The following is a 12,500-nucleotide window of genomic DNA, read 5'->3' as shown; positions in this document are numbered from 1 at the left end:
GGGGAGATGTTTGAGACATATAAACTGGTCAGGGATTGTTTTCAGGTAGACATGGAAAAGATTCTTCATAGAAGTGGAGAGGGAAGTAGAACAAGAGGCCATTGCTGGAAACTGTATAAGGAGGGTGTGAGCAAAGGAGTAAGAAGCAGGTTCTTTGAATGGAGGGTGGTTGATGAGCGGAATGCATTGCTCGAGTGTGTTGTGGATGTGGACATACATTGAATCAGTTTAAGAGATGGTTGGATGAGCACTGTATGCAATAATTATTAATTAACTTAAGGAATTCACAATGTACACTAGAATATAAATTAAACTTTAATATATATTTCCAATATTTCGGCAACTTCACGTTGCCATCTTCAAAGGAACTCAAAATAAAGACACATGCATGTAGGCACTACACACAGTAAATGAGAAAGAAGCGAAGAAGCTATTGTTTCTCCTAAAAGTCCTGATGGTGCCCCCCCCCCCCCAGCAGGCTATGTAGGTATTCTGCCAAGGTCTCCTGATGTATGTCACCCAAATTTGGGGCAGTCTCATGCAACCATACCAGGTCCCCTGCAGCTGTATGCTGTCAGGGACCTGGTATACCCCAGGTATGTCTAGGGAAAGTGGTCAGTCTTTAGTGGAGTAATTTTTTCTGAGGTGCTTCGTATGTAGGGAATGATGATGAATTTAGAGTAATCCTTGTTGTGAAGGGGGCAGGGTTGTGGCTTACTGGTTTCAATATTGTTTGGTTTTTTTTTGGGGGGGGGGGGGGGGGGGGGGTAGCCATTGGCTGAGAAAGTGTTGAGGATGTGATTTAGTTCAGCAGTTAGGGCATTGTCATTTGAACAATTTAGTTTAGCCCTGTTGAATAGTGTCTTAATAACTCCATATTATTGTGAGGGAGGGGGATTATTGGTGAATGTTTCTGCCTATATGGGTGGGTTTTCTATAAACTGAGAAAACCAAGTTTTACGTTTTTAATCTGCGCTATTGTTATATCGTTATCTTTATCTCCATACATTTTCTTTACGTATTTTATTTCTATGTATACTTTGGCTTCTATCTGCTATCTTTAACTTCATGTATCCCTAAGTCGTCTGTCTTACTTGAATATGTGATCTTATCGCTTATCTAGCAAATTTCTCAATTTGGGCCCCCAGAAATACCTGTTCCCTGATCACTATAAACTATTCTCATTCACTCAGGCAAATTTATTTATCTGCACCAGCCTGGGCTTTAAGGGTAGAGTTAACTCAGCCTAAGGAGAGTTATAGGGTATCAGGTGCTACTAATATCATTCACTCAAATTCAGAAGCCTTAGGTTTTCTAGTTTATTTGCAGTCATGCCCCTTTTCTTTCTTAATTGGGATATCCCTGCACGCATATATGATCACAGGTTCGTAATTTTATGAAGGGTCAGTCATCATGGTCAGAAATACAAGCATGAAAGGTATCAAACAATTTTAATGAATTCATTACTAAATATAATACAGGAACAAAATAGATATAAATACTAAGTTAAACTCTTACTTTCCTCTCACTCTCTCATTCTTAAAAACAAACATGGATTTCTAAATCTTTATAATTCAGTTTTCTCAACTTATTTGACATTTTAGTTTACAACTCATTAGGCCTGCTAGGCATTTAGCACATTATTGTTTTTCCCTGATTGGGTCACGACAAAATATCTAATAAACTAATAGTTCCTAAAATTCAGTCCAAAGGTATAGAGTTATTCACATAAATTTCAATTTTTCATACTTTCTTTTTTCACAAATTCGAAATGCACTCTCTTCCGTACTGTTAGTCAATTTCTCTAAAAGGGGCTAGAACATATAAAAGTACTTATCTACACTGTTTTGGTTTCTCTCAGGTCCTTCCTTTCTTTCGAAATTCTGGCTATCTTGATTCTACCGCCACGTGGGATTCACGTGCTCTTCCTGAATCGGGTGCTGTTTCTTTGCTATGGATTTACATCAACGCTTTTTCTCATTGACGGCCTACGTTCGATCTTGCCGTGTTCTGTGGCGGTGCCATGCTGGAACTTCTCGAAGGTCAGCTCTTAAAAATAAGAACTGAACCACGATGAACACTTGAAGCACACGGTGAGAATACAGGAACAAACAAAATGGGGGGGGGGTTCAGTTCAGTTCTGCGGGTTTTATACACTCCCCAAGAGCGCCACCTTTCCAAGTTTGATTTCTCCTATCACCCTTCTGATTCGACGCCGACTGGGTGAACTCACCGATCCTCATATGGGGCTTTCCAATTCCAGGAATGTATGCATCGTGAAATTTTCTCAGATGTAACAACCATGGGCACTTACGCTGCTCTTGTAGTATTAGGGCGACCTTTGCCCCATCTTGCCGAATAATTTGCATTCTTTTACGTGTAGAATATTACTGATAGTGTCTCTTGCAATTGCTCCTTTTATTGACTTACAGTTATATTTAATATATATATATATATATATACATTAACTTCAATATAAACAGTTCTAAATTTAATTTGCAAGATGTTACTTCCTTTAAAAACATAGTTACACTGTGCTAAATGATAAGTATGCTCAATTTATGGCTATTTTCTGTTAGACTCTGGAATGGTGACGTCATGTAGAATGAGGTCGCCTGTTTCAGATCTAACACAAGGTTCCATCTGGGGTGTTGCTTGTTTAAGTGTGTTAAGAAGGAGAGGAATGTATCAGAGCCATGTGGCCAAATATATACGAGGTACATATATACATAGATATGCAAATGTATACCAGGTCCATTGCAGCTGTAAGCTGTCCTACTTTGGCCAAACAGGCAGGACAGAGAATATCAGAATTTCAGAACACAAGGACCACATCCGTTTTCACCAGTATAGCCACTCTGGTCTTGCAGACCGTGCTCTGGATACACGCCACAGAATACGGTGGAAGAAAGCCACAATAATACACTGTAGCAAGTTCAAAGTTGGAAGACTTTTCATGGAATCAGCCTCAGCCCTAAGAAACATGCCAAGCCTCGACAAATTTGGTTGCATGAGACTGCCCCAAATTTAGGAAACATTCATCAGGAGACCTTCAGCTGAAAGGCCAAGAATACCTACATAGTCCGCTAGGGAGCACCATCAGGACTTTTAGGAGAAACAATAGCTTCTTCGCTTCTTCCTCATTTACTGTGTGTAGTGCCTGCATGCACATGTCTTTATTTTGAGTTCCTTTGAAGATGGCAGTGTGATGCCGAAATATTGGAAATATATGGATATTATTTCTGGGAAAACTCTCATGTTACTCCTCTTAATAAACTATTATATTTATGGCTATTTGCCTGCTTCTGTTACACATAAATGCACATAACATTCCTCAAAAAATGCCTCGATCACAACATCACACCAAAATTCGCGGCAGTACGCGGCAGCAGCGCGATTTGCGGAAACAAAAAAATTTGCTACCGGGCATCCCGTGCTCTCATAAAACAAGCCATAAACAACAGATTTAAAAGGAAGCAACAAGCATATTCATACATTCACAAAACAAAAAACAGATTGAAAATGCTACTGACCCCAAATGAATGGGCAGTCTTTTGGGATAATACCCAATCTCACATCAACGACTACACTGTATTATTAGAAGCTCGACACGCAAAGAAATGGTACACACTAACAAACACCCAATACAACAGTCGCGCTGCTTCCAACCCTTCAGATATTACTGCCTTAAAACCCACAAAAAAACAATTCCATCATCAGTCTAGTGCACCACAACCCACCCGACGAAATCACCATCCTGAACAAAGGACTAAACTTTAGCATATCCCCAAAATACATACAAAACAGAGACATCATTACCAAAATCCAAGCAAAATTAGAGTATGACCCTAACAAAGAAACAATATTCCACAAAATTAACAACATGATAAACAGTAAAATAATAATAAAACTGAACATCGCCCCCAACTTACAAAAAGCCCTATTATCCCTAAAAAGGAACCCAAATATTATTATCCATAAAGCTGACAAAGGGGATACAGTAGTCATCACAAACCTAACCAATTACCACACCTGGGGCACTCCTAAACAGAAGCAGGCAAATAGCCATAAATATAATAATTGGAAATATATATTAAAGTTTAATTTAATTTATATTCTAGTGTATGTTGTGAATTCCTTAAGTTAATTAATAATCATGTATAATCAATTATAAGCCTTTCTGTGAGAATTGTATGCAATAGTGAGTACCTCTCATAATGAGCCTCTGACTCCATGGAGGTAGTGTGTTGATAATAATAATAATAATATAAGTAGTAAAATTGTGTATCAGCAACTAATTAATATACTCTGTATTAGAGATAATTGTAGAATTTTTTTTTTTCCCACCGGGTCACAAGTAAATTATACTTATCAAAAAAAATTGTATTCATTGTAAGCAAACAAGGCTTGTAATTGAAGTAATTTCATGACTCAGATACTTGTATATAGAAAATGTTGACTTTGCATTAATTACTTTCATATCCTGTAGTACATATCAAAACACTCTGCATTGATTCAACTTCAATATCTTCCACCGATGAGACCTAAGTAATGGTCAAAATTTGTTTTATTAGTCCTCCCCTTCCCATAATGTATAATAGGATACACCTCTGAAAGGAAGCGTGCTGTGAATTATGGGATGCTTAGGCAATTGATGTGAAATTAACAGTCTCTGTATACATACATAGCCTACTTGTGAAGATACTTCACTTGCAAACTTTGTTTGCTTACACTTATGTAAAAGATTAAAACAAGAATATAATTTTTTAATAATGGAATACCGTGAGCAGACATAAATACAAAATTAATAATGGAAAAACTCACGTAAAAAGATTATTTAATAGTATAATTTTCGCCTGTGTGTCACAGGCATCTTCAGTACATTTTAAGCTCAAATTAAACAATTATTGACAATTCCTAAAAGCGCCACCTAAGTAGCTAGTGTAAGATTATTAAGATTAATGTTAGCTAGGTGAAAATTATACTATTAAATAATCTTTTTACGTGAGTTTTTCCATTATTAATTTTGTATTTAAGAATATAATTTCTTGTTTAGTATCTGAAGGATTAAATAAAGGGAATAAGTAAGGACATTGGCCATCCTTCGAAGTTGTTAAAGGAAATGTGAATATGTTTATTTGGAGAATGGAGCATGAAATGCATTCTCTGTGAGAGCGCTTAGCAGATGGTGAAGTTAAGTTGATCATCTTTATGGAGGTCCTACAGTTAGTTTCTTGAATCCATAGAGAGGTCTTTGAAGATGATAGTAATAATTTTTTTAATTTTTTTGGAAGTAGGTTTTGATCAACTGAACTTATGGTATCCTTGTTTATGATCAACTGTATGAATGCTTTGAACAAAATTAGGTTTCTTAAGTATTTTAAATAATTTTGTTTTGCATGATTTATATATACTTTTTTTTTAGATGGCAGCCAGTTATTTGAGCCTGATCCAGTCCACCTTCCTTTAGGAGTTTGTATTGATAATTTAGTTAAGGTAAGTATAACTTTGAAATATGTTATTTTAGAATTTAATTAATTTGATTATAATTTTTTAATGACAGGCTTATGAATACTGTCATTCTGTTGGAATGTTCAAATCTGTTGTTGTCTGCATCAGATGTGTTTCAGTGATGGGAAAACATCCAGCCAGTGATGGTCAGGTGGTTGCAGACAACTTGTTGATATTAGAACTGGTGGAGGGCTGCTATTCAGTGAGGAATTGAAGCAAATAACATTATTCATCTGGTAATAGTCATCTTTAGCAGAATAACATACTTGCAAGACACAGATACTTGGGGAATGGATCTCCAAGCATGACGATGAATTATTGGTCTCTTCAGTCACTGGGAGATGAGATGGAAGGAAATAGTTGTTGCCGAAGAAATATTGCTGTGTAATCTGAGACATCATAATTCATTTCAGCATACATGTAGCAACATCCCTGTGAAACACTTGACATTCATGGCACCTTAATTCATCATGCATTAAATGAGTTGAACTTGTTTACAATACTAAAAGGTACAACTTGCTATTGGTAGACATACTTAACAAACACTCATAAACAACTAAAAAGTGCTTTTCAAAGCCTCTACTCTATTCCTTTGTCCAGAATTTTATTATCTATTTTATTTACTATATTTGATATATACTATATTTGCATAGGAAATGTGCAAGACCCTTGCGGTCAAACATATACCTCACAGAACCTTGCATATCCACTTCACCAACATCTGTGGCCTTAACTCCAACCATAATTGTGTCCATTATCACCTTCAGTCTACAAAACCCCACCTCCTCTTTCTGGCAGAAACTCAAATCTCACCTCCCTCCAGCACTATTTATCTCAACCTTCCAAATTACACACTCTTTAACTCCTTTCGATCCAAGGGTAGCATCAGCACATACATCCGCTCTGACATAACTTGCCAAAGAGCACCCAACCTAGAATCGCCCAACTTTGGTCTTCTTTGGTTGAAAATATCCTTTCCCCACCCAGTCAAATTCATTTGATATCTCTATTGCTCCCCCAATGCAACCAACCACTCTGTGCCCTTTAATTTCCTCTCCTTAAAAAGGAGAGGAAATTAGTCTACACAAATCACCTCTACTTACAGAACATCAACTGCCACTGTCCTCAGTTCTTATTTCCGAGTCATCCTCCAATGGGGTTCAGATAACCTCATCAATTTCAATGCTAATTACCCCACTTTTCCAACAGTAAAATCATCCACCTAGAAGATTTTAATGTTCACAACACCAACTGGCTTTCCTCCTCCATTTGTACAGATCTTCCAGGCAGAGATGTTGAAACATTTGCCATCACTAACGACCTTACATAACTTGTTTAGATGCCAACCACAATACCAGATAACCCGAACCACTCCCCAAACACCCTGGATCTCTTCTTCACCAGTGACCCTTCCTAATATACAGTGAAAGTAGTCGGCTCCCTAGGTAATTCTGACCACAATCTAGTGCTCATCTCCTCCCCCATGCAACAACACTTATGTAGCCACTCCCATACAAGAGTAGTTTGGCATTATAACAATGCCAAGTGGGACAGCCTCTGCAGCTTCTATGCCATATTCCCATGGTTGGACTATTGTTTCCGTCTTTCCAACCCAAACATATGCACCGAACTTATCACCAAAGTAATCCTCACCAGCATGGAAATATACATTCCCCACACTATTCTGAACTGATATTCTCTAACTAAACCCTGGTTCTCCAAAAGATGTGCCAAGGCTGTACAAATGAAAAACCAAACATACTATAACTGGCTCAAATCAATGCTAATAAAACCCAGTTCTGTCTTATTTCTCATAAAAAAAGAACCATTTTTTCAGTATTATTTTTGACAATTCCCAAATTTCCAGACAATTTGAGATTTCTCTTCTTGGAATTCCTGACATCAAACCTCTCCTGGTATAAACACATCACAACCATTGCATCCTCAGCTTCAAAAATAGTAGGATTTCGCTTTTGCTCAAGACATTACTTCACCCCCTGAACAGCTGTTAACAATATATATATATATATATATCACAAATCCACCCAGCTATTGAATACTGCTTTCTCACAAATAGGGTGTGGGGGCACTAAAAGCTCCCTCAAAATGCTTGACTCAATACAGAGGAGAGCAATTAGACTTATTAATGACCCATCTTTTACCAACTCACCCCTTACTTTCACACAGATATTTAGTTTCTGCAATATGTATATTATTATTATTATTGCTTAACACCTCCAGGGAGTCCAAGGACTCATCGAGGGAGGGTACCTGCTCTACAATGCTCCATCTTCACCACTCCACCAACCGCAACTACCTTTATCATCTGCATCAACGCCATCTACTATAGACAACCACCACTAGTATTTTCACAGACAATTACAAACATCCATGCCCAAGGCAGGATTCAAACCCACAGCCTTTTGGCTGGAGAGCAGATATGCTAACCACTCGGCCAGGCCGGTATATTCTACAAATATTTCCATGGGAAATGTTCACCTGAAATAACATTAATAATTCCCATACTTAGTACTAAGCTCATTGGAACAGATGCAGCTGCTGCCCAACATCCCTTCACGGTGCACCTTGAAACAAAGAGAACAAGTTTCTTTACCTCTTCCTTCATCCCTGCAACTGCTGTACTGTGGAACAGTCTTCCCCCTGCTTTGTTTCCCAAGGAATACAATATACAGTCTTTCAAATCAAATGTAAACAAGTTCCTCCTTTCCCAACCCACTGCCCATATGTGGTACTAATGTACTATATTGACTAAAATAAACAGCCAAAAGGCTTCACTTCGGTGGTGCAAATTTATATAAAAATTAAGTGAATATTAAATCCAGCAATGCTGGATTTAATATTCACTTAATTTTACTAATGTACTATAGGTTGATCAACCAACCTCTTGTGTATGGGCTCAACATAAAAAAAAAATATATATATTATTTTTAAAAAATAAAACGGGTAAGACCTGTGTAGCTCTGTGGAAGTGGCACTTTCATCCTCTATACTAGGTCACTCAAAGTTAGACAGGTTCAAGCCTAGTCGCCAACTGGAGGAACTTTTTCTAAGCCTATCTTCAACCGGTTTCTGAGTTAGTCAATCTCTGGCACAGGCAAGCAGGTTTTTTTCTCCCAGAAAAAACTCGGATTTTTCGTCCCATAAACTGAAGAAAATCAACTGTAGAGCCCACATTATTTCAGACAGACATAATTATTATGAGAAATTGAGCTTTTTTGATCATGCCCTTCATACAATCCACAGAACTCAATCATCATCATCATCAAATTCCTGATATATACCCTCAGGGGGGGTGTAGAGAATATGATAGTACTACATGAAAAATTTACATCATTACTAACTTCCTATCTACAATTTTCCTCCAAATCAGTGTTAAATGTCAAGCCTCCAATATTATCAGGTCTTATATTTCTGTCTTCTGAGGCACTTTTACTGTATCAATCCACCTATAATCTTGCTCTTCCTCTGGGTCTTTTTACTGCCAACTTGGCAAAGAACATTTGTTTTGTAATAATCTTTCCTCTCCCATTCTGTTTAAGTGACCATACCACCTGAGATTAACTCTGCTAATGCATTCCTGGATGTTGACAATGTCAAGTTCTTTCCTAATATCCTCATTTTTAATGATACTGCCATTGATGCCATCTGTTCATGCCCCTAATCTTTCTCAGGACTCTTATATCTGCAGTCTCTAGTCTTTGGTCAAGTGTTTTACTTCTAACCCAGCTCTCTGATCCATAAGTCAAAATTCGTTTAAACTCTGTCTTGAATACAGCTAATTTAGTGTTTTGGCTAATTTCTCTCTTATTCCATATCAATTTATTCAGTTGACTTCCTACCATACCAGCTTTGTACTATATATGGGTACTGTGAGAGTTCTATTCCAATCATCTGGAATTCATCCCTCTGTCCAGGCCTTCTGAACTATGCAGTGCAGCCACTGTACGACTTTTATACCTCCATACTTGAGCATTTTTGGTCGAATATCATCTACTCCTGCTGCCTTTCCACTTTTCAGGCTTTTGATGGCTTTATCTACTTCAAGTATGGATATGTATTCCTGACTGCATGCCTGGTCAGTGTTTTTTATCACCATGCTGTCATCACTGCTTGTTTCATTTAGCAGTTTTTCAAAGTAATTACTCCATACTTCAAGGATATCTTTTTCTCCTGTTTTCATGTCACTTTTATCATTTCTAATTCCTTTTACAGCACTTTTTCCTGCATTTCTGAGCTTCTTCAACAACCTCCAGAATATCTTTCCACCTTCTTGATATTTATTTTCTATGTTATTGCCAAAGTCCTCCTGTGACTTTGGTTTAGATAGTTTTACACATTGTTTAGCTTTCTTACATAGCTGAAGATGGAATTTGAATTTCATCTTCAGCTATGTAAGTAAGCTATGTAAATATTTTCATTTAAATTCTCAGAATTAGGAAAAAATACAAGACACAGAAGTAACCTCCAGGAAATTATTCTTTGGTCTCAAGGCATACCCAAATATTATTATTATTATCATCATGGAGTCAGACACATGTCATGGGAGGTACACACACTATTGCGCACAATGCTCATCCAACTGTCCCATAAACTGAATCAGTGTGTCTACATTCACAATACACTCAGGCAATGCATTCCACTCACCAACCACTCTCAATGCAAAGAACCTTCTTCTCATTCCTCTGTTGTAACCCTCCTGTATACAGTTTCTATACAAATCTCTTATGTCAACCTGATAACAACCCCTGACTAGTTTATATGTCTCTATCATATGTTCCCCCCCCCTCTCTTCCTCTTGTTCATGATGCTTTACAACTTACATTCTCTCAATCTGTCCTCATATTCCACCTTGCAAAGACCACTGACCACCTCCGTAAATCTTGTCTGTCACCATGAAAAACACAGCGAACAAAACTGTGCACAGTAATCCATATGAAGCCTGATCAAGGCCTTATACAATGGCATCATAATCTCTCTATTTCTACATTAAGGGTCCTCTGCATCATTGCCATTATCTAATGCGACGTCTTCCCAACTTGTGCAATGTGGCCCTGAATTTCAGGTCCTTGTGCACCACTCCTTCCCCATCAAGTGTATACTTTGCATCCTATTATTGCTCATTAAATTTCAAAACCTTACACTTTGCAACATTGACCTGATAGTTCAACTTACCTGCCCATTCAGGCAATCTATTCAAGTCCTCCTGTAAGCCATAACATCTGCTTGACTCTCCATCTCTCTTTCCCCCCAATTTTGTGTCATCTGCAAATAACTGCATATCACTAGTTAAACCCATCCCAATATCATTAACATACAAATTGAACAACAGTGGCCCAAATCTGGCCCCTGCTGTACTGCAGTAGTAACCTTCTTCTTTTGTATAACAGACTTCTATGCACCCCCATATACAACTTTCTGATATCTGACAGCCAGTCACTGATCCAACTTAGAAGTCTGTTATCCAATCCCACCTGTTTCAATTTTTTTACAGTTTGTCATGTGGCAGTCTATCAAAAGCTTTTGTAAAATCCAAGTACATCACTGTATATGCATCTCCCCTGTCCAAGGTATTTGTCACCTTGTTTTAGTACATAAGTTAGTAAAACATGATCTCCTCTTAACAAACTCATGCTTGTAATGATACAAAAATTAATAACAGAAAATTCACGTACAAAGATTATTTAATAGCATAATTTTCACCTAATTGTCATAGGCACACAGGCGAAAATTATGCAATTAAATAATCTTTGGATGTGAGTTTTCCATTATTAATTTTGTATCGATATGTCTACTCACGGTATACCTATTTTAAAACTCATGCTTGTAATCACAGAGAATACTGCTATTATCAACCCATTTCTGTATCCTACTTCTCACCAATCTCTACAGTACCTTCACCACAACTTCAGATATACAGATTGGCCTATAATTTGAAGCTGCAGCCTTATCCCACCTTTATCCAGTGGAATGATTTTACCCTCCTTCCACTCCCTTAAAACCTGTGTTGTTGCAAGACAGGCATGCCAATTGGTACTGCCAGTTCCCTGGAACATTCCCTTAAGATGAGTGTTGATATGCCATCAAATCCTATCACCTTATTGATGTTAAGTTTATTTATTTTCTCAAATACCTCCTGCTTACTCACAATTAAGCATCCTCTCCTATGTCCTCTACCCTTAGGTTCCTCATGATTCCACCCTGATTAGGATGAAACACCCTTATAAATTGATCATCGAATACCTCAACAATGTCTAATCTGTAGAATGGTAACAAGCAGTTACCATTCTACCGCTTTCATTCATTAACTTCATCTTACCATGATCATTCTTCCTCCTACTTGCCACATATCTAAAAACTCTAGGGTTTTTCTTTACCTGATTTGTCTGTTTCTATTCATTCTGCACTTTTTGTTTTCCTTACTAACTGAGCCACTCTTGCATGTTCTTCATATTCTTCATGTAACTGATTATTACCATTATTCATCTTGAAGAGTTCTTTTACTTCCAGATTTTATGCTTAAGCTCCTCATTCATCCATTTTACACCTACCTTATTCAAACCTTCTGCCCTTTGCAATACATTCGTACATTGATGCTGTTACGTATTTCTTTGTCAGTTCCCAAGCAACATTTATTTCCTTACTGCTCAACTACTCCTTCCATGCTATTGCTCCAAGCTGTCTCCTAAGCTTGTCATTATCACCAGCCTTATAATTCCATATATATATATATATATATCCTTACCTCACAAAAGTCTGCATATAGCTAGCCACAACTCAGGTCATCACTTCATGATCATTTTCACCAGCTGGAGGAAATGTGAAACCCACTCACAATTATATCCTCTGATAAAATGATCAGATCTAAAACTTTCAATCCTTTCTTGCCTTCCTTTATCTGCTGCCTGAGATTGTTATCTCTCGAAAACTCAATGAATTCATTTTCCTTGATCCCAAATTCTATCTCTTTA

General features: G+C 37.5%; 1 protein-coding gene across 2 annotated transcripts in view; it reads left to right on the top strand.

The window, feature by feature from the left end:
• LOC150103869 (ATP-binding cassette sub-family A member 2-like) overlaps positions 1-12,500 on the top strand; it is a 975,482-nt gene that overhangs the window by 365,540 nt on the left and 597,442 nt on the right. For both annotated transcript variants that reach the window (XM_090397162.1, XM_090397161.1), the window contains exon 20: positions 5,426-5,496. In XM_090397162.1, coding sequence (XP_090253288.1) covers positions 5,426-5,496 — 71 coding nt within the window. The remainder of the gene's footprint in view (positions 1-5,425; positions 5,497-12,500) is intronic.

This window comes from Typopeltis vanoorti, chromosome 8, assembly GCF_054136105.1.
Source record: "Typopeltis vanoorti isolate ZY-2024b chromosome 8, IOZ_Tvanoo_1.0, whole genome shotgun sequence".
Taxonomy (NCBI): domain Eukaryota; kingdom Metazoa; phylum Arthropoda; class Arachnida; order Uropygi; family Thelyphonidae; genus Typopeltis; species Typopeltis vanoorti.
The sequence above is the reverse complement of the archived record's forward strand: the minus strand, read 5'-3'. Positions and strand labels throughout refer to the sequence as shown.